The 20127-nt window shown below is 33.7% G+C and overlaps 1 protein-coding gene and 1 long non-coding RNA gene across 2 annotated transcripts; one reads left to right on the top strand and one right to left on the bottom strand.

The window, feature by feature from the left end:
• The first annotated feature begins 3394 nt into the window (after positions 1 to 3394).
• LOC111000577 (integrator complex subunit 5) lies at positions 3395 to 14187 on the top strand. Its single transcript, XM_022270068.2, has 17 exons — positions 3395 to 3712; positions 3909 to 4056; positions 4264 to 4374; positions 4915 to 5087; positions 5346 to 5466; positions 5663 to 5839; positions 6238 to 6396; positions 7275 to 7587; positions 8991 to 9168; positions 9433 to 9547; positions 10057 to 10280; positions 11040 to 11195; positions 12034 to 12150; positions 12606 to 12774; positions 13302 to 13441; positions 13685 to 13769; positions 13999 to 14187. Exons 1-17 carry the CDS (start codon positions 3497 to 3499, stop codon positions 14145 to 14147), a joined length of 2751 nt encoding a protein of 916 aa, XP_022125760.1. The 5' UTR covers positions 3395 to 3496; the 3' UTR covers positions 14148 to 14187.
• Positions 14188 to 19075: 4888 nt separating this feature from the next.
• Positions 19076 to 20093, bottom strand: LOC123689875. The gene is made up of 3 exons (XR_006750746.1): positions 19787 to 20093; positions 19254 to 19391; positions 19076 to 19092 (listed from the first exon to the last, which is right to left on the bottom strand). It is a non-coding gene; the product is annotated as an uncharacterized LOC123689875 (long non-coding RNA).
• Positions 20094 to 20127: the final 34 nt, after the last annotated feature.

Here is a 20127-nt window from a genome sequence, read left to right on the forward strand (position 1 = left end):
AAATACCTAAAACTGTCACTTGAAGCCTGAAACAGATTAATGAAACAAGTAGTAGATGTAAAAATACGCAGATTTGTATATTTAACTCATTTTAGCATGACATGTGGATTGGAACATTTTTGTATAACTACGACCATTTGTAGATTACTGTGCTCTTAAATTATTTATGACGATCGCTAGCGGTTACTTGACAAACAAATTTCGAGTCGTCATTTTTATTACCTAAGACAATGATCTAATTCTGGGTTCAATGAAACAATTTTCATTCTTATATATCTCAAGATAATAGTAAACGACTATACTATTTTCTATACGTATATATATTCTGCAGTAATGGTGAGGTAGTGGAATCAACGAGGGGGTGCGTTGGTGCTGGGTTGTGCGGTTTGGGGGAAGGGAGTGTAAATCAATAAACTCTGCGCACGCGATTCACGGTGCCGCCTGTGAACTATGAGAACCCTATTGTGAATAAATATATATGTACTGTAGGGGTTTTATATTTTCTAACCGGGATGTCGTGTATAATAATCCTTGCATAACATTTTGAAAAACAATTTTGAGTCTGCTTCATTTAATATTATTTATAAAATAATCAGGCATATTCTTCTACAGATAATCTAAAAAAAACTTAAATAATTCTTTAAAACAAGGGCATATGCCATACCTTGAAAAGGAGGCGTTTGCGTTGTTGTTGCGTTTATAATGTTACGTTTTATAATGTCAAAACCACTTAACCATTTTCAGTGTAACTTGCCGATAAAGTATGTATAACCTTGATTTAAGGTAAGGTAATAATACAAATGTAATTAAGTCAGACTATGTCGTTTATTTTTTAGCGATTATCTAATAGCTATGATTCTGTATTGTCTTTCTAATAAAAAAGTTCGAAGCCTCGTGCGACGCAATAAAAAAAATTATACCATAATTTTTATTTTTCATTGACCAGCACAAACTCGTGGGCGGTAGTCGAAGTCGTCGGATTAATTACGAGTGTCGAACGATTTGTTCCATAAAAATTCTAGTATTTTTCGACAGTCCATAAGAGGCGGTAGTGTCATGCCATACTTCTCTAGTGCGACAGAGCCCGCCATACCGACACGAATGCGTTATGCGAAAGAAAAACTGCATAGTTCGTGATGCTGCTGTTTACGAAAATCAACACTATACTTTTTGGACGGTTCCAAATACCGCCGAAAATGAACAAATTTTTTTGGCATACGTTTTTTAATTTTTTGAAATTATATGATACAATGTGACCATTATATTATATTTGCCTCTAAAAGAGGGAAAATGGGGCGACATACTTGATAAACTTGATTTTTCGATGGGTTTTCAAGGTGCAAGACATAAACCGAATACAATGATGCTATATTGTATTCGGTTCGTTTGGATGAAATTCTACATAAAAACAATTATCCCATACTGTAACCATGGGTCGGAAAATTGTCACACTCGAGCAAGATATAAATTAATAATAAAATTGGCCCGAATTGTTACAGTATCAATAATGTATTTATTTATTCATTTATTAAAGAAATCAAACAGATACATCTCTATACAGTAAAAAAATTAAGTAAAACATAAAATAAATACATTCGACATATCCAAAAGAAGTTTTACTGATAAAAAATATAATACAAAGCCAAACAAAACATGACAGCACAAAATTTATAAATTAGGACAACGATAAATGTACTAGTAGCTATAATAATGAACAAAGTCTTGGAACATTAATATTTTTACATTATTCTTAAATGAAGCAGTAGAGGAGTGCGAAAAACGGTTGATATTAGAGGCAGAATTCAAAGTGGAACACATCCTGTGAAGAGGGTTGTGGAACCCAATGTTGGTTCTAGGAGTCAGAAGGTTCTGTTCGACCGTAGAGATAGACTGACAGGAACATTCAATGTTATCAGTGCAAGAAGATGGTAACAAGTTAGTTCATGTACGCATATTTTTCTAATAGTGTCTCAATCTATTTTAAAAAGTTCCTGGTATTTAGCCCAACCATCATTCATGCGATAATTTAAAATAGGTAAAGAATTATTTTGTACAGAATCCAGTTGTGCGAGATATATAACGTAATGGGGAATCCAGCTTCGACAGGCGTACTCCAACTTGGACTTCACTGTGTCTTATAGGCTTGAATGTTTGTCTTTGAAAGGTCTGGTGACACGCGTTATGAAACCCAACATACGCTTTACTAAAACGTAGGCTTTATAAGCAGACTGGGCCAAGCGTTGCTGTGGCTTAGGTTTTGGTTATAATAGTAGTAGGTAAACTATTCAAGGGAAACGGTAGGAGAACTTACTTGGAAGGAATTGCTTATGTAAAACGTTGGTACTTTTAACACAGCGCTATCTGTTAGAATTGTATCAAATAATAAACAAATATTTGCAATAAAATAAAATTGCGACTATACATAATTAAAGATCTAAGCTATCCTATCTCTTAAGTTGGATCAAACTGCTCACGGTGTGCCAATTTAATTTAAAATCGGTTCGGTAGTTTAGGAGTCCATCTCGAACAAACATCGTGACAGAAGATTTATATATATTATAAGATTAAGCCTATGTGCTTATCTAGGGTTAATTTGGGGACAAGGTGGACATCAATCCCCTACAGAGCACAGACTTTCAAGGGCATGCTAATGTATACAATTAACATCTGGTTATAACACAAGATTGCCGCCACTTAGACCAAACTGGTACAAATCGTTCAAACTACGAAAGAAATCTTACAAAAAGAAAAAATATTGTACACATTCGCCACTTCCCGCAGGAATGGAATTATCAGAATTCTATTTATTATCATACTGGGACTGTTGAAAAAAAATTAAGCTGGTACAAATATTTTGCAAACAAAAAATTTCTGATTTTCAGTGGAATGGCGGCCATTTGAGGCCGTCCTAAAAGTATGGAATGGTATTTTCGTAAATGGCTGCACGACGATGATAAAAATTGGACTTAATTTTTTCTGCAATGATTCGCGTCGGGATGGCTGTCGTAAATCACTAGAATTTTTATAGAAAAAATCGTTTGACACTCATAATTATTGCGACGACTTTGACTAACGCCCACGCGATTGGGACAGGCTTTGGCCATCATTCTTCTTTTTTTCGATAAAATATTCGATAGCAATCAATGAATTATTTGAATGTGGTTTCGACTGCCTCATCAGAGTGAATGTTTACGTAGCTCAAATTCCTAATTTCGATTCATATCGCCATCGGAGTTAAAGAAAAAGTCTATAAATTCTAGGTCATACAGGGTGTATCTCTTGCTTACAACAACAAAAACAACTCTATGTAAAATGTTTAATTATGATAGCCGGTGCTACTCTGTGGTAAAAAAAAAAGTTCGCACCCAAAGACTACTGGCTACAATATGTCAATATAATGAAGGTGTTGACTGGTCGTGTTTGTTTAGATTTTACCTAAGTATTAGAATCTAAATAAATTTAACTTTAAGCACATTTGTTGGACAATTTTTCAATAATGAATAATCCAAGCAAATCAACATGCTTGTCCAGCGATCTGAACAACTTTATTTACGGCGTTTCACGAAGAAATTTTCAAAACTCCCCAGAGTTAACAAAAGTTGCATTATCTTTGTTAAAAACTTTTCCAGCAGCTAGAGATGCTGTGTTAGAGTATTTTGCCATGGTTTTTCACGATGCTGTTAATATTGCGGTTAATCCTTCGGACTATGATGTAAGGAATTTCTTATAAACACTGGCTTATCACGAGATGCTCCTTAAAAAATTTCAACACTGTATTTAAATGCCCATACGACACTAGTATTTGTAAAAATAGTTGGTAAAATATCACTCCATACTGCCACAAAGCTTTGTATTTATATTTATATTTATTTCTTTATGTATATAATAACATTGTAAGTTTAAAACAGGTAGACTCAAGTACAAATGGTTCGTTGGAAGCTGTCAGCATGATTGGTCCAGAGCTTTGTAGCCTTGGTGAAGCATGGGCACCCTTTATAGCTCCATGGTGTATAAAATTGATAATGGATATAGCAATAGACAAAGCCAATTTGCCAAGTTAGTCAATATATTTATTATATAAATTAATTAAAAGTACAGTTTCCAGGGGATATGTTTAAGAAATATTCAATTTATTTTAATTTAAACTTATTTAAATATACACACATACATATTAAATAAATAAATATACTTAAATATTGTTAACTTTCAGTAGTTAAGATATCTCCTAAACTTTATATTTATTCAATTAAATTTGTGTTATAGATGCAACTCTTCAAAACATAGATCCAGTTAGAGTATTGCTTGATATTACTACTCAAAATTTGATGCTCCTCAATGCTGAAGAAAGGGCAAAATGCATTGATATGATGTTAGGTAAGATTTAGCTTTTTTGGTCATAGTGGATATTTAATTTATATGTATAATTACAGAAACCATATATGGTATTTGGTAGACTGCTTGTTTTGTTCTATTAGTTCTCTATAGAATCTGAATAAATTATTTTCAATATATTTGAAAAATTATTGAAACAGGTTAACTAAGGTTGTTAAGTAATTTACATAATAGATACAGATATGCAGTTCCCAAATTCATATTTAATACAAAACTTGCGATTCCAATTGAAATATGTATAACAGAAATAGTAATAAGTGCAAGTGTCACACATTTAACAGAAAAAAACACTATAAAATTGCCATTAAGTGTTGCTCTTTACAAATATTTATTTTATTGTTCTGTAATGAATGTTTTTATTAGAATTAAATGCTTAAACATTTCCTTTACTACCAGAAAAACTCACCCGCTCATTTTTATGGACTAGTTTTATCTTTAACAAGAATTTTTGTAAGTTGCTACAACCACTTCCACTGTATAAGCATTTGTGGAAGGCTCTTTCACACAATTAATTTTTTTTAGGATGTCGTGCCTGCTCATGGGCAGTAGGTTGGGTTGGTAGAGCAGAGCCAGCTTTGGTAGCTCCAAGAGCCCTTGCCTTAGGAGCTGATGCGGCTCGTGCAGTCCTAGCCCATTTAGCCAATCACCCACCGGCATTGCTTCATGTCCGTAGAGCACTTGTGAATTTGTTCCAGGTTAGTAAATTAAACATTAAAAACTCCTATATTAAATTTATTTTTTACATGTAATTTGTGTGTTGTATCTTGCATTGTCATACCTGACTAAAATATAAAGACCATAAGGTTTATATGAATTATTACTTTCTATCAATGTCTCTATGTGTAATCTTTTGTCCCTTTCTGTCAAATTGTGTTTACGTTGTAATGAAAAGAGACAGACTAAAGTGATATAGGTGCATTTAAAAGTAATAAGTTTTTAAATATGTTTTCCAGGAAGCTATTGATGAAGACCTACAGTCTGATAAGAAACGAGATGTTATTCCATATTTGCTTAATCTAGCATCTAAATCTGATATTGTACTCAAAGCATTAATCCAAGACATTGAAGATACATGTAAGTATTATTGATATATTTTAGGGTTTTTTGTCCAGTTTAAAAAAAAATATTATAATATGAAATAGATCATTAAAAGATATCAAAGAAATTTGTTTTATAGATTAATAATTTTAATAGTAATATCTTTGTGAAGATGTGCACAGATTATTATATTTAATGACTGACTTATCAAATGATGTTTTTAAAATTTTAGTGACAGATGAAGTAATGGATCGTCTGAACGTTATATGCTCTATGTATAGACACAGTGGTTCGTGGGAAGGAGTCGGACCGGCTTCCCTAGTGACTTTGTTGTTACGCTCTGATGTTCACTGCTTCCTGTTATTGCTTAAACACGCACAGAAAAATCTCTTTTCTCGACAGTTGCTTGGTAAGTGTTTTAACATATTATGTTCATAATAAAATTATTATAATTTTCATCTATGGTTTAAGATTTCGGTTAGCAGGGTCAAGATTTAAAGGACGCTAAGTATGGCTTTTGTATGTCAAAACGCGTTGGATTTTGACATACGGGGGTACATCTTAACCTACATGTATGCGAGGGTGGATCTTTGTTATTACACTGATTTATTAGTTCTCAGTTTGGAATTTTTGTTTTACCTAATTATCAATTGTAATAAAGTATCTCTATGATTCTTCTGTTTTGGCACTATGTAATAAAAAAAATATTAAGTCGTATAATAGAGACTTGTGCCTCTAGTATGTTAAAGACATAATGAGTTCCAATAAATTATTAATAAAAAATACTTAAATATTAAATATTTTTAGAGTATTTGTTGCAAAAGTTAGAAAATGAAGTGATGTTTCCGGATCGCAGTGTACCGCTTCTGATAAGTACAGGGGAGGAAATTAACATTGTAAGAGAAAAGTTATTGGATGGAAATCAACTAGAGCAGTATTCTATAGCGCGAATATTGATACTAGTATGTGAGTATTTCTTGATATTTTTTTTATTTGACAAGTAAAGTGTTGTTAAAAAAACATAAAAACTCCTTCGGTTTATTTGACGTTAGAAATGGCGGGATCAGTCGCTTAATAATGACTTGACATTTCGATAGGGTTGTGCAGTTTATTATAGAAAAATATATAACAAGGTGGTTTGGTCTATAGACTAGCCCTAACGAATAATAATTACCGTAATTAATAAAAAATATCTCATTAGAATTCTTCGCGATTATAACGGATTAACCAGTATTTATCCGATTGGATATATTAGCTAATGGGATGATACATTTTAAAGATTTGCTGGATTTTTTTGTAACATTTATGTTTATTAAAATGTTCATATATTTTAGAAAATAAAGCTTGTATTATGTACTGTAAATGTCTGTCTTCAATAAAAGTTATTCGCTTAGCGCTTTCATTTCTTAGGCTGTCCTGTAAGAGTAGCCATTATTTATGTTTTTTTATGTTTATTGTTTGCATATCCAATTTCCAAATAATTGGTTCCATTTGATAAAATTCTATACACAAATCCATACTCCACTCCATCTGAATTTGAAATGGCGCGCGTCCTTACAGTAGTTAACGACAAAGTAAGCAAGTGTGAGAGTGGTTGATGCTCTCGCCTCGCGTCCACATGTTCTCTTGTGTCGCAAGTCAAGGGCGTAGAGCGGCAAGAAGAACTGGCAAGAAACTCTCCGCCACTCTCTTTAATCCCTCAGTTTTGAGTAATACAAATTGTTTGAACTAGAGTAAGTCGTAGATTGTAAATAGTCAAATTTATAAAAATATTGATATATTTACGTTTAACGGGGTTAAAACGTAATAAAGATCATGAGTTCGAATAAACCATTTTATTTTAGGTTACAATCAGCCGTCAGAATTCATTAGTACAATCGCCTATCTCCTACTATATTCGAAAACTGATGCTACCCTGGCGTTATTAGTGCGCATTATATCTGGTACGATAACAATGCACACACCGAACGACTCGACCGATATTAATATGGACACAGAGAGATATCAGAATTTCATTAAATCGGGGATCGAATATGCGTTGAGGGATGCAGTGCTGTCGGATCAGCAGATAAAAAAGTGTTTTATAGAGGATAGAGTGCCAGACGGACAGGACACATATATGCATCAGTTTTGTTTGAATATCGTGAAATTGTTGAGGTAAGCAATTATTAACCTAATATTGATAAAGCATTTTTTTAAATTGTTTAGGCGCATGATGGTATTCTTTTACGGATGAAACGTCACGAAGTTGTGCAGCGTTTTTATAGAAAGGGAGAGAGTTATTTAGACCGATTGAGAGAGAGGGAGATAGAGAAAAAATACACGCTATTGGTTGATGTATTCGTTTAGTAGTTGATATTAGATGGCAATTCTGTCGCATAACGTTTTGTGTAGTGAACACAGATTTTTATGTATTTATATCATTAGAACGTGTACAGAGTGTAAAGTGTAAATATAGATGTACAAATACATGGAGTGATCATATACTGGAACATGGTCATATATTGGGGCTTCTACCTTAGTAATAATTAATTAACAACTAAGTTACAATCCTGACATGTGTACTTTGTACTCACGCTTTTTTTATATAGAACAGGATGCAAACGGATACCGCTGTCCCTAGACACCTTGAGAGCGTTGCTTTTATGAAATTAATACTTAAAATCTTTTAGATCTTGGCGTAATGTTTCTTTGTTTCGTGTAATTAACTCGCTCGTTAGGCGAAGGAAAGATATCGTAAGGAATGTCCTTGTAGTCCACAGCGTATGTCAGGCACAGAAAGCTGACCAAAGATTATAGAGATTAGAAGAATAGATACGTGAGGCCAATTTCAAGGGTTGTGGCTTTGGTTTTTTGCCAGAGCACATATCGTGCAATGAAATATTAGATATAGTATATCTAATGTTTTCTATAATCTCCAATATTAGTGTGAATTAGAATATTTAATAAAAAAATCATGCTCTTATTTCTTTTTTTACACTTTGTGACCTTTTATAAAAACACTAGCAGACTCGGCCAAGCGTTGCTGTGGCTAAGGTTATGTTATATTACATAGTAGTAAATTAATCAAGGGAAACCGTAGGAGAACTTATGTGAAACGTTGGTACCACGACACGGACCTAAACTAAACTACCTTTAACTCAGCGCCATCTGTTAGAATTGTATCAAATAATAAACAAATGTTAATGTTATCGTAATTTTAGTAAGGATGCCTATTTTTTTTGAAAATGAAATATAGCCTATGTCACTCAGGAATGATGTAGCTTTCCAACAGTGAAAGAATTTTTCAAATCTGCCAAGTAGTTTCGGAGCCTATTCAATTCATACAAACAAACAAAAAATCAAACCTTTCCTCTTTATAATATTAGTATAGAAAACATACATATAAAAAACAGGAAACATATTGTTAGACAACGGGCCATATCTAATAAGCTATACGGCCGCCATAGCTTATTAGATATGGCCAGTTTAATATATATTTCCAGGCAACCCTAGAAACAGCTACAGAGGGTAAAGTTTTTATATGTAACAACAAACATCACTTTGATATATAATTCTAGATGGGAGAATTCAAATCGCGTGTCAGCGTTGCGCACGCGCAGTATATGTCGGGCGGTGGAAGGAAATTTGTATCGAATTGGAGCCGCCCTACAACGATATTCGTGTATACTCCGACCACGAATGGAATGCACTTTCACTGCGTTACCAGAAATGCCTACTTGTCATGCGCTTGCGCAGGTATTGAATAACTATTTAATATAGGGTTTAATTTATCAATGTTTAAAAACTTCATGTTCTATAAATGTATGTCTGTGACGTCATATGTCGAATGAATCGATTTTGATGCAGTTTTCAAGTTGTTGAATTCTCGCAATCTGCTCTATTTTGTGGCTTATTTCATGAACCACTAAGTTTCCCTGATGATGGACTATCGAAGGTTTATATTTTATTGTTTATACACCTTATTAAAATCTACAAGTATTTAATTGTAATAATTTCCAGGTGCTGGATAGAGTAGACATGTCTGGTACAAAGTCACCTCCGCCCAGTGTTGAGGTCATACTGAAAGTTGTTCAAGCCGTTGTTAAATATTTCTTCCGGTGTTTGCACGAGGAAGGTCAGTATAAGCTTAGGTTTTTTAAATACAGATTAATGATAACAATAATCATCATCAACATTATCATCATTATTATAAACATGATCATCACCATTAACGTCACCATCACCATGCTCAACACCATCATCATCATGGTCATCATCATCATTATCATCATCAACAACCTCAATAGCCCCTTTTCTTGGTCTATTTCTAGACGTAGAAAATGTATAGGTCATCGTGGGTCGCAGCTGTTGTCGTGACCGCCATCTTGTTTTACATTATTACTCAACGCGCTGGCTTTCGGTCAGACAGATAGTTTAACGTTTAACGATGCTGCTTTATTTCAATCAACATGCTAGCGACTTGATGGAATATCGATCTTCAATAAACTGTCTAGTGATTCAATCAATTCTCTAATTTAACTACTTTCTGCGATGGTTATATGGCCGGTATATTATTAATCAATCTGAATGATGATCTGAATCACTTTCTTTGCAAATAATATTTTTTGAAATTAATTATTTTAGATATTATGGCGAAAATACGCGGAGTCCAAACGGCGAGCAGGCTTTTAAGGAAATTGTGCCTACACAGCAAATTGGCCAGAGCAGTGGCGTTGAGAGATTTACTTGAGACCGCAATGTTTAGAGAAGACAAGATATTTGGGAGTAAACCGGTGATACCAAATCTTCTTTCTGCATCCAAGGAATGGACGAATGATGATTTGTTGATTTATATGAATCAGAAACATGTAAGTTGATTAACACTTAACTTGCGTCAAACTTACGTTACTTACGTAAGTTTCAAAGTCAAAGTCAAAAATCAGTTATAGGTAACACATTGTAAACTTATAAACGTCAAAAAAAGAAATATAAATTCAATGCTTCTAATTTTACATTTACTGCCAGTTCTCAAATCAAGGCCGTAGAACGAAAGAGAAGAACTGGCAATAAACCCTCCGCCACTCTTTTTAATCGCCAAGTTATGTTTTTTTTGTTATTCACAACGCTTGTAAATCTGCAACCATTACACCATGTTCCGCAGGTTAGGTTATCTTAAATAATAAATAATAGTATAAATTAAAAACAAAGATTTAGATAAGGAAAAGAATTAGATATTCTAGTAAAACACGAACAAGAATTTAATAAAATTCTATAGTAGAAAAGGTATGCAAAACTAATTATTGAGCTGATGAATCATAAATTTCACACTACAGAAATATAACCTGAGAAATCTCCGCGTTGTAGTATAAACCGCGTTATACGACACCGTATAACAAGAGGGGTACCGGGTTGTCAATATATTCCATTAAAACAATGATATTTTCTGTAATAATCCAGTAATCTTGCATAGTTTTTGACATTTTACGTACCTATATATATAAAACCGTTTGAATGTATTTGGTCGATTGCTTCTCTTTCATTACGCGTTAAACATGTAAATGAACTTCCTTTTAGACATTTACAAACAAAAACACACACTTCTTGACTTAACTGTCCGTTTAACCCAGGGCCCAATAACACAACTCACTCAAAGTCATACGTCCGTGTTCCACGCGGGCGTGATCGGCTCGGGTGTACGCAAACACAGAGGCGGAGACGATGACATCCCGCCAATACTCACAACTAACAATGAACTGCTGATGGGAGCACTTATGTCCTGTATGGTGAGACTTTATTTTGACAATTTGCATGCTTTGGTCTATGTGTCGCAGCCAACTAGCTTAATTAGCCGTTTAACTAACGGCCTAAAAGATATTCAGCCGTAGCGTTTGTTACAATGCTTAGGCCGTACGATAGAGTCATTATTTGGCAGAAATAAAAAAAGATGTAATACATACAAAATATTTCATTTTAATTAAATTGCTTGAGTCATATGACATTATTATTGTCAGTACACTCTTACATTGTACTTGTTATCTTGAAACTTTGGAAAACACCATCAAAGTTGTGGCTTGCCGACGCCATATTGACAGTTTGAAGAGTTTTGTTTCGAGTTTGAGTTTGAGTGGCAGAAAGTGGAAGTAAATTTAAATTAAAAGTCAACAGACTAAGCAAATAATGAAACGTCATTGATCCAAGTCATTTGCCTAGCTGTTTAATTAACTGGTTGAATATCCTTCAGGCCGTTAGTTAAACGCCTAGGCTGTTAATTGAACGACTACTTAAGCTGCGACATATGTAACACTTTCATGGCAAATAAAGATTTTTTAACATTGAAATTTGCATAAGATCGGAAATCGCTTTGAATATACATTATTTTTTCTGAAACTACAACATAAACAATTTTTGATATCACAGTATTAAATAGATGTACGCCAGAAAAAGCTTGACTTATTGTCCCGTTACGTCCATTGTCCCGTTACGCCCATTGACTCGTTACGCTCATTGTACGCTTGCGCCGCAGCTTTCTCTCTGATTCTTCTAATTAATTAAGTATGCAATCATTTATGTTTTGTTATGACGTGATCACGTTAAAGTTTTTGGGACATCGTTTCTTTTCAGGATGGCAATAGTGGTATAGTAGAGGGCGCCACATCCGTGTCGTTATTATTAGTTGAACTAGTGTCGCCAGATGTTATGTACAATGGTTTGCCTTGGCCCGATGAAGACTTTACTAAGGTATATTTTTTTCGTCGATATGTTTTTTATTTGATCTTTTTAAGTCCCTATAGTTATAAAATAGAGTGGAAATTCAACCAACAATTATCAGTGGTTCCTTTTTGTGGTTTTACCTTTTTAAGTCTCATTCTGTATCAACGATGATCATTATTTAGAAAGTCCATTGGTGCATCGCCGGGGATCGAATCTACGTCCTCAGGGATGTGAGTCGTGGGACGCACTAGGACGACACTGCTCAGTGGAAATCCGAACACCAGAAAGTATTCTAAATGAAAATCACGAAATTATATATAAATAAATTGTTAGTAAAATTACGTTTCATTTATTAAATTTGTTAATTCCGGTTTCAAAACTCTTGGATTTGGAGAAATCCCGTTGAATATAGCGGGTTCGATTCTCGAATGAATAAAAAAATTATAACTTAATCAGAATGTTATTCTGTATGATTATTTCAGCAAGTCAGTATTGAACGGGAACTGTACATGCGCGGCGCGGTAGAGCGTTGTGCGGTTGCGCGGGCGGCTCTTAGACGTGTCGCCCTCGCTAGGCCTGCCCTTTGTCTTTCCTCGGCGCTGTTGAGGGCCTCTGCTGCTACGCTTTTGCATAGGTTGAGGGCACATCTTGGTGAGACATTTTAACACTGATTATTTATTTATTGAATTAAATTTAAACCTTCCCTGATCTTCCATAAATATTTCAAGATTATCATTAGACATATTTTTTGAGATTTTAGCGAAACAAACAAACGGATTTTTTTTTATATGTTATATAGACATTATTAATAAAATATCAACGAAACAGATGCAATCTGTGGTTAAGACTCAGGGTTTTAGCGTCCGTACATTAATATATTACTTAATCTAGCAATATCTATAAATATTTAGTCTAGATAAAAGAGATAAAAATTTATACACAGCAAAGATAAATACGGAATTATGCATGACCGCAAGCATGAATCGTATCCATTAAATAATTAGTTTTTATGTGAAAAGAAATTAATATTATTTAATTGTAGTAAGTTCTGTTTTCTATGGTTTTTTCTTTATTTACAATATATCATTCGACGAAAAGGCACGATAACTGTAAAATAATTTAATTTTTAATAGTACATATTTTCCTAAATATTTTTATAATTAAAAAATAATTCGCAGATCGTCACACTCAATCCCCGGAACTTAGCCGAGAGCTTTCAGCTCTGACTGAACTGTTGAGTACGATGACTTTGGGACAATTGCTGCCACACCCATTGTGTCATATACTCGAATTGGCGCCAGAACTCACAGCAAACGAAGTAAGATGTTTTTCCCACTTTTTTCTAAGTTTTTAGTGGTTTTTTAAAACACATGCATCAAACCGCAGGTTGAAATTTCTTTGTTCTAATTAAAGGTATTTTTTAAATTATATATCAATCTTATAATTATTGCCATAAAAAATTGACACTATTATTTATATATTATTTGTTTTACCAATTCTAAATATAATAATAAAATAATAGAGATAATTATAAATATCCTAGTTTTTTATTTTATTTTAGCTTGTTCAAGTATTACGGGACTGTTTATGGAACTACACAAGGGATCATGTCCCATCACCTGCCTTATTCACTTGCGACTCTACAGGTAATACAAATAAATAAAAATTAATCTCAAAATACATATCATGTTGCTGAAAATTCGAAGACCAATTCATCATAAGAATCAGAAAAAATATTTTGACAGGTCTTGAATTAAGTATGATGATTGTTAAATGCTAATATTGGTACTTGTAGTAGTATTTTCCAATTAGACGCTAGAAGCCAGCGCTTTCCAGAAGAAAATATCGGTATTTTTTGACATATCCGTTTTTCAGGACTACATTGGCGCGATCCGTCAACGTGCAAGCCGCCGACGACGTACACAGACTCATTACGAATCATTTTACAAAAACGTATATCAACTTTAGGTCATATGTATCCAATAATGTTTTTAAATCTTGATAAAGACTCGCAGTTAAACTAGACTAAGAGTACATAGTATGTTAATAAAGTGCCTGGAAATACTTCTGTTTTTTATTTCTATTTATTTAGAAAAATATTATAGCATACTTAAATATCATACAAAAAAAAGCAAAACGCTAATCAGAAGGTTACATAACACTAATATGATAGTATTATTATTTTATATTTTATCAAACAATTATGGGGGAATTCAAAATATAATGTGTTGAAAAAAAATCGTATAGTGCATGTATACGACTTTTTTAAATATAACAGAAACTGCTGGCAGTGGGGTATTTCTAGTCCATGACGATTCATAAATTCATTTCGAGCAGCAGAGCATTATTGGTGAAAAAACTCGTAAACTCGAATTATTTAAAGAAAAAAGAAGGAATTATGTAATAAGCAACAATAAACCGAATTGAATTTTTAGTTATTATTAATTATTTTATTACTATTATTATTAAATTAGACCGGAGATTTTGCAAGAATATCAATCCTTAGCGATATAAGGACGTCTTAACTCCATCAATTTAACTAGGCTAGCTTCAGCTGATACAAAAGATCAAGCATTTCTTAGTGATGAGGTCACTAAGAAATACACTAGCTCCCAACCGAACCGAACCAATAAACCATAGTACGTTCATTTAAAAATGTCACTAAATGCCAGGAATATCGTAGGATCAGTTTAATGCTTAATAAATGCTTTTTTACCGCATTTAGGCTATGTTAACTTATAATGATTTAACATAATTTTAAACTTTTTCCGTCGTTTACAAGAAGATTCCTTTTGCATTTAATAACAAAATTTGGCCGAGCTGTTTCTCTTCTCAAATTTAGTTTATACTCTACATTACAAATTGAAGCACTCATAAATAATTGTTGACAGTGGACATCCTTCGCCTTAGGACTTGTCATTGACAAGTATAGTGTATTATCTATATTAATATCAATTATCAATCAAATAAGGAGAGTTTTGGCGGGAACTCTAAATGTGGCGGTCGATTTAATTTTTTAAAATTGTTTTTCGTTAAAATATCCTGTGTAAATAATACTAAAACTTATTTTAATCAGTGTAAATAATTGTACATTTTGTTAATTACTAAAATGAATGAACCAGAGGACCCAGGTGGAACCCTGAAACGACCCAAAATTGCTCGTAAAAGAGGCGCGAAGGAATGTGGACCTGAAATAGGCGGCGGTGAGGATGACTTTATTCCGTTTTTTAAGCCAGGTTATCTGAGACTTTATCCTGAACATTGTACTAATACCGACTTCAAAGTTTTTGTTGAAAGCCAGGACCAACAGGTTAAACTTGGAAATAAAAGCCCAGTTTACTTAAATAATATTTTTACTTCGGAGGTGAAAGGAGTGGTAGTGTTACATAGAGTAAATGCCAACAAAATTGCGGTTGTTTTTAAACAATACAACACTGCAAATAATTTCATCACTAATACGGACTTTTTAACAAAGCACAACTTAAAGGCACATATTCCAGCAGCGCAGATAGAAAAAACTGGAATTATTCGATATGTGCCTACCAGCATTTCGAACAAGGAATTGTATACGAAACTGTCTTCGATTTATGAAATTATTTCAGTGAGAAGATTTACGAAGAAGGTCGGTCAAAGTACTGTAGGTCTCGAGACTGTCAGTATAACTTTCTTGTCAAATGTTCTGCCCGACAGCATCCAATATGATCTATTTTCGTTCAGGGTGTTTGAATATGTCCCGCCCTTGCAGCAATGCTTCCGGTGCTTCAAGTTCAACCATCCTGCAAAAATTTGTAATGGTAAACAACGATGCTCGATATGTGCTGGGGAGCATAATTTCAGAGATTGTGATAAAAAAGAGAACTTATGTTGTGTTAATTGCAGTGGCCCTCACTTGGCCATATCCAAATCTTGCCCAATAAAAATGAAAAAAATACTTGAAAAAAAGGGTAACATTACTTATGCCTCTGTGGCTAATACAATTACATCAACTGATTTTCCGTCTTTACCTGCACAGTCGAGCAACGTTGTTAAGACTCTACCATCAATAAGCCAAAATGTACATAAATATAAAAATAAAAAAATTGTAAGTAATGTAAATAAAACAATGCCTGAACCCGACTTGAATCAAGCACAACTCAAGTCTGAAATTATAAATAATAAGAATATTCTGATGGCGATGGTTCAAACATTAGTTGAATTGGGTAATAAATCAGACAATGAGCCAGTGACTACTCTGTTCATTAAAGACTTACTTTTAAAAAATCTGTCACATTAATGGATAGTAAAGTACAAAACATACAGCAGTTATGTATAGCTCAGTACAATATTCAAAGCATACATGGGAAAAAACCGGTATTGTCTAAATTCTTAGCTGAGCAAAATGTTGATATCTGTCTACTCAATGAAACCTGGCTGAAAGATACTCAGCATTTTAAAATTTCTGGATATAATTCCCACTATCATAATGCCCAAAACAAGCATGGTGGAGTAGCAATTTTGATCAAACCATATTTTAAATATAACATTATTCAGACCAGATTTTACCAAGAAATTCAGACTATAGCATTATCATTATATGTAAGTGGTAATCACTTAACGATTTTATGTGTATACTGTCCTCCCTCGAATGGTAGCTTCAAAATAAATAAATTGCGTGATATAATTAGAGATTTGCCTAAGCCAATATATGTGGCTGGTGATTTCAATGCACATCATGTGGCATTTGGGTGTATGACCACGAAAAGTCGGGGTCATCAGTTATACGATTTAATTGATGAATTTGATCTATGTGTCCTTAACAATGGTAGCTTCACTACTATTAATTATCCTAACCGTAATCCATCAGCTATTGATGTCAGCTTTTGTAGTGCTCCAATCACCCCACTATGCGAATGGTGGGTGCACGATGATTGTATGGGTAGCTATCATTTTCCTACACTTACTCGTGTTTTATTGTCCGTTGATAGATACCAAATTAATCCTCCCATTGAAAAATTCTTATACAACAAGACAGACTGGGCAAAATACAATGAGCTATCTATAATTGCGTTTTCTAATTTTGAAGTTAATAATGAGAATCCATTACAGTCATATGACGAATTTATCGAAAGGCTTGATACACTTAAGAGGGATACTGTGCCAAAGTTTGTCAAAGCTAATAACTATCGTTGCAAACCTCCAGCGCCTTGGTGGAATGACACATGTGAACAGAGTGTTATTAAAACTTATTCAGCTTTAAAACAGTACAGAAGTGATCCAACCATTGATAATTACATTAATTACAAAAGACTTGATGCTGTTAAGAAAAAGACAATTTCAGAACATAAACGCAATGGTTGGGCAAACATCTGTAATACGTTTAACAGAACTACACCAATTAATATTATTTGGAAATACATCAAGTTATTTAAACGAATGAAATGCAATAATAGAACATATAAAGACGAATTTGTTGTCCCTCTTTTAGATAAATTATCTCAAAATGAATGTAGGGTTATTGATAATCTAGAAAGTTATTTTCAAATTAATAATAGCCTTCAGAAGTCCAGTTTTCTCATAGAACCCTTTACTTGGAGTGAGTTTTGTACAAGTTTACAATCCAGACGAAACACAACCCCTGGTTTAGATGACTGTCCATACATTTTGATCAAAAATCTAAATAAGTCCGTTCAAAAGAAACTATTAGCTAATCTTAATGCTCTTTGGCACTTTAAAAAAATTCCAGAATCTTGGAAAACACAGTGTGTAATACCTATACTTAAGCCTGACAAACCACCTGAAGAACCTAACTCTTATCGTCCCATATCATTGTCATCTTGTGTTGGAAAGCTTAATGAAAACATGATAAAGATGCGCCTTGAGTGTTATGTAGAGGCGAATAACATCATTCCACATGTTCAATATGGCTTCCGGAGAGGGCGAAGTTGTGCTGACAGCTTCATCTCTCTCTTGTCAGATCTGAAATATGGCAATAATAATAATAAGTCCAGTGTTTGTGTTTTTCTGGATGTTCAAGGTGCGTTTGATAATGTAGACCCTGGCATTTTGGTTCAAGTTCTTTCTGACATTGGTATACCAGGCATACTTTGCCAGTGGTTATTTAATTTTTTAACAGATAGAACTTTGTATATAAGGCATAATAATAATCTTCATGGTCCCAGAAGTGTCTCTAAGGGTACTATGCAGGGAGCTACATTATCTCCATTGCTGTACAATATATATACTAGTCAAATACTTAATTTTGTAAATATAGAAGGTGTAAATATTTTACAATTTGCGGATGACCTTGTATTATATTGTACAGACCATAATGTAGATAGAGCTGTAAATAGTATAAATAATGCTTTAGGTCAATTGTACATATATTATAATGACAGGTTGGCTCTACAGATTAACCCCAATAAAAGCAAGACCATGATTTTTAGTAAAGATTTTCCCTCTAATGGCATACTTTACAATAATCATCCAATTTCAGTTGTATCTAATCATAAATTCCTGGGTGTTATCATTGATAACAAACTTCGTTTTGATATGCACATCAATCACATTATAACCAACTCTCTTAAGGGCTTAAATATTATAAGATGTTTAGCTGGTGTGAACTGGGGTGCAGACCCCAAAGTTTTAAGTATGTTATATAAGTCTATAGTCAGAAGCCACTTTGACTACAGTTGTTTAGCCTACTCAAATAGTAGTTGTATAAAAAAACTAGACATAATTCAAAACAAAGCTCTGCGAATAATTTCTGGGGCTATGTGTTCAACTCCCATACGAGCTATGGAAGTTGAAACCAAAATAATGCCACTTTGTTTTAGAAGACTTCTGCTAATAGAGAGATATTTACTAAAGCTGTTATCTGGTAATGATAATGTTCTCAAAAAAATAGTACCTTTTCCTGTACAATGCTCGGCCCAGCTGACTTCAGGAGGTGAGCTCTTACGAGGTTATTTCCCAGTTCTACCTCTCATTGTACTGCAAATGAATGAAGATTTTAAAAAAGTTATTAAACAATCAAAGTGGACATGCTACTCATACTCATATTCCTGTATTATATTTGAGATCAATAATGTTACTAAAAAAATTTCTAACAATTGTGAATTATTAAGTTTTCTTTCTGAAAATAATTACTATACTTTGTATACAGATGGTAGTAAAAGTGAGCTCTTTGTGCGCAGTGCTGTTTATGATCCCCAATCCAAGTTTGGTCAAAGTTTTCTTCTGGACCCTAAATGCAGTGTTTTCACTGCAGAGGTATATGCGGTCCTCGAGGCCTTGAAGAGGATCGCACATATAAATAGTTTTAATAATTTCTTAATTTTAACAGACAGTTTAAGTATAGTCCAAAGTTTAACCAATCTTAGATTTGACTATAAAAAAAACTATATTTTGTATAATGTTAAAAATTTGTTATTTAGTTATGAACAAAAAGGTATACAGGTCTCTTTCATGTGGATTCCATCACATAGGGGCATAACAGGAAATGAGATAGTAGATAAAATTGCACGTGATGGAATCAACATGTTGGATGTTAGCTCCATAGTAAAAGTACCTTTGACCGACTGTTATCAATCTATTAACAACCAGGTTAACAGTTTATGGATCGAATTTTGGAAACAAGACCAAGAACAGAAAGGTAAATGGTATGGAAATATTCAAGCAAATCTACCTGTGGCACCATGGTATAACAAACTGAAAATGGCCAGTCGCGACTTTATTACGACTATAAACAGATTGCGTTTTGGTCACTCCACCGTCCCGGCCCACCTGGCTAGGTTGGGCATAGTGGCGAGCAGCCACTGCACCTTCTGCAATAATCCTGTTGGTGATATCGAACATTTCATATTTGTATGCGAGTGCTTTTCTTTTGACAGATTGATTCTTGTAAGTGAAATTAATGACATAGAGAAAAATCAAGTGATAGTGCAAGATCCCTCCCGCCGCCTGAGTGATATGTTAAAAAATAGATCTTATTACGTGCCTCTATATAAATTTATCAGTGGGAAAATT

This window comes from Pieris rapae, chromosome 16 (assembly GCF_905147795.1).
Source record: "Pieris rapae chromosome 16, ilPieRapa1.1, whole genome shotgun sequence".
Classification (NCBI taxonomy): Eukaryota; Metazoa; Arthropoda; class Insecta; order Lepidoptera; family Pieridae; genus Pieris; species Pieris rapae.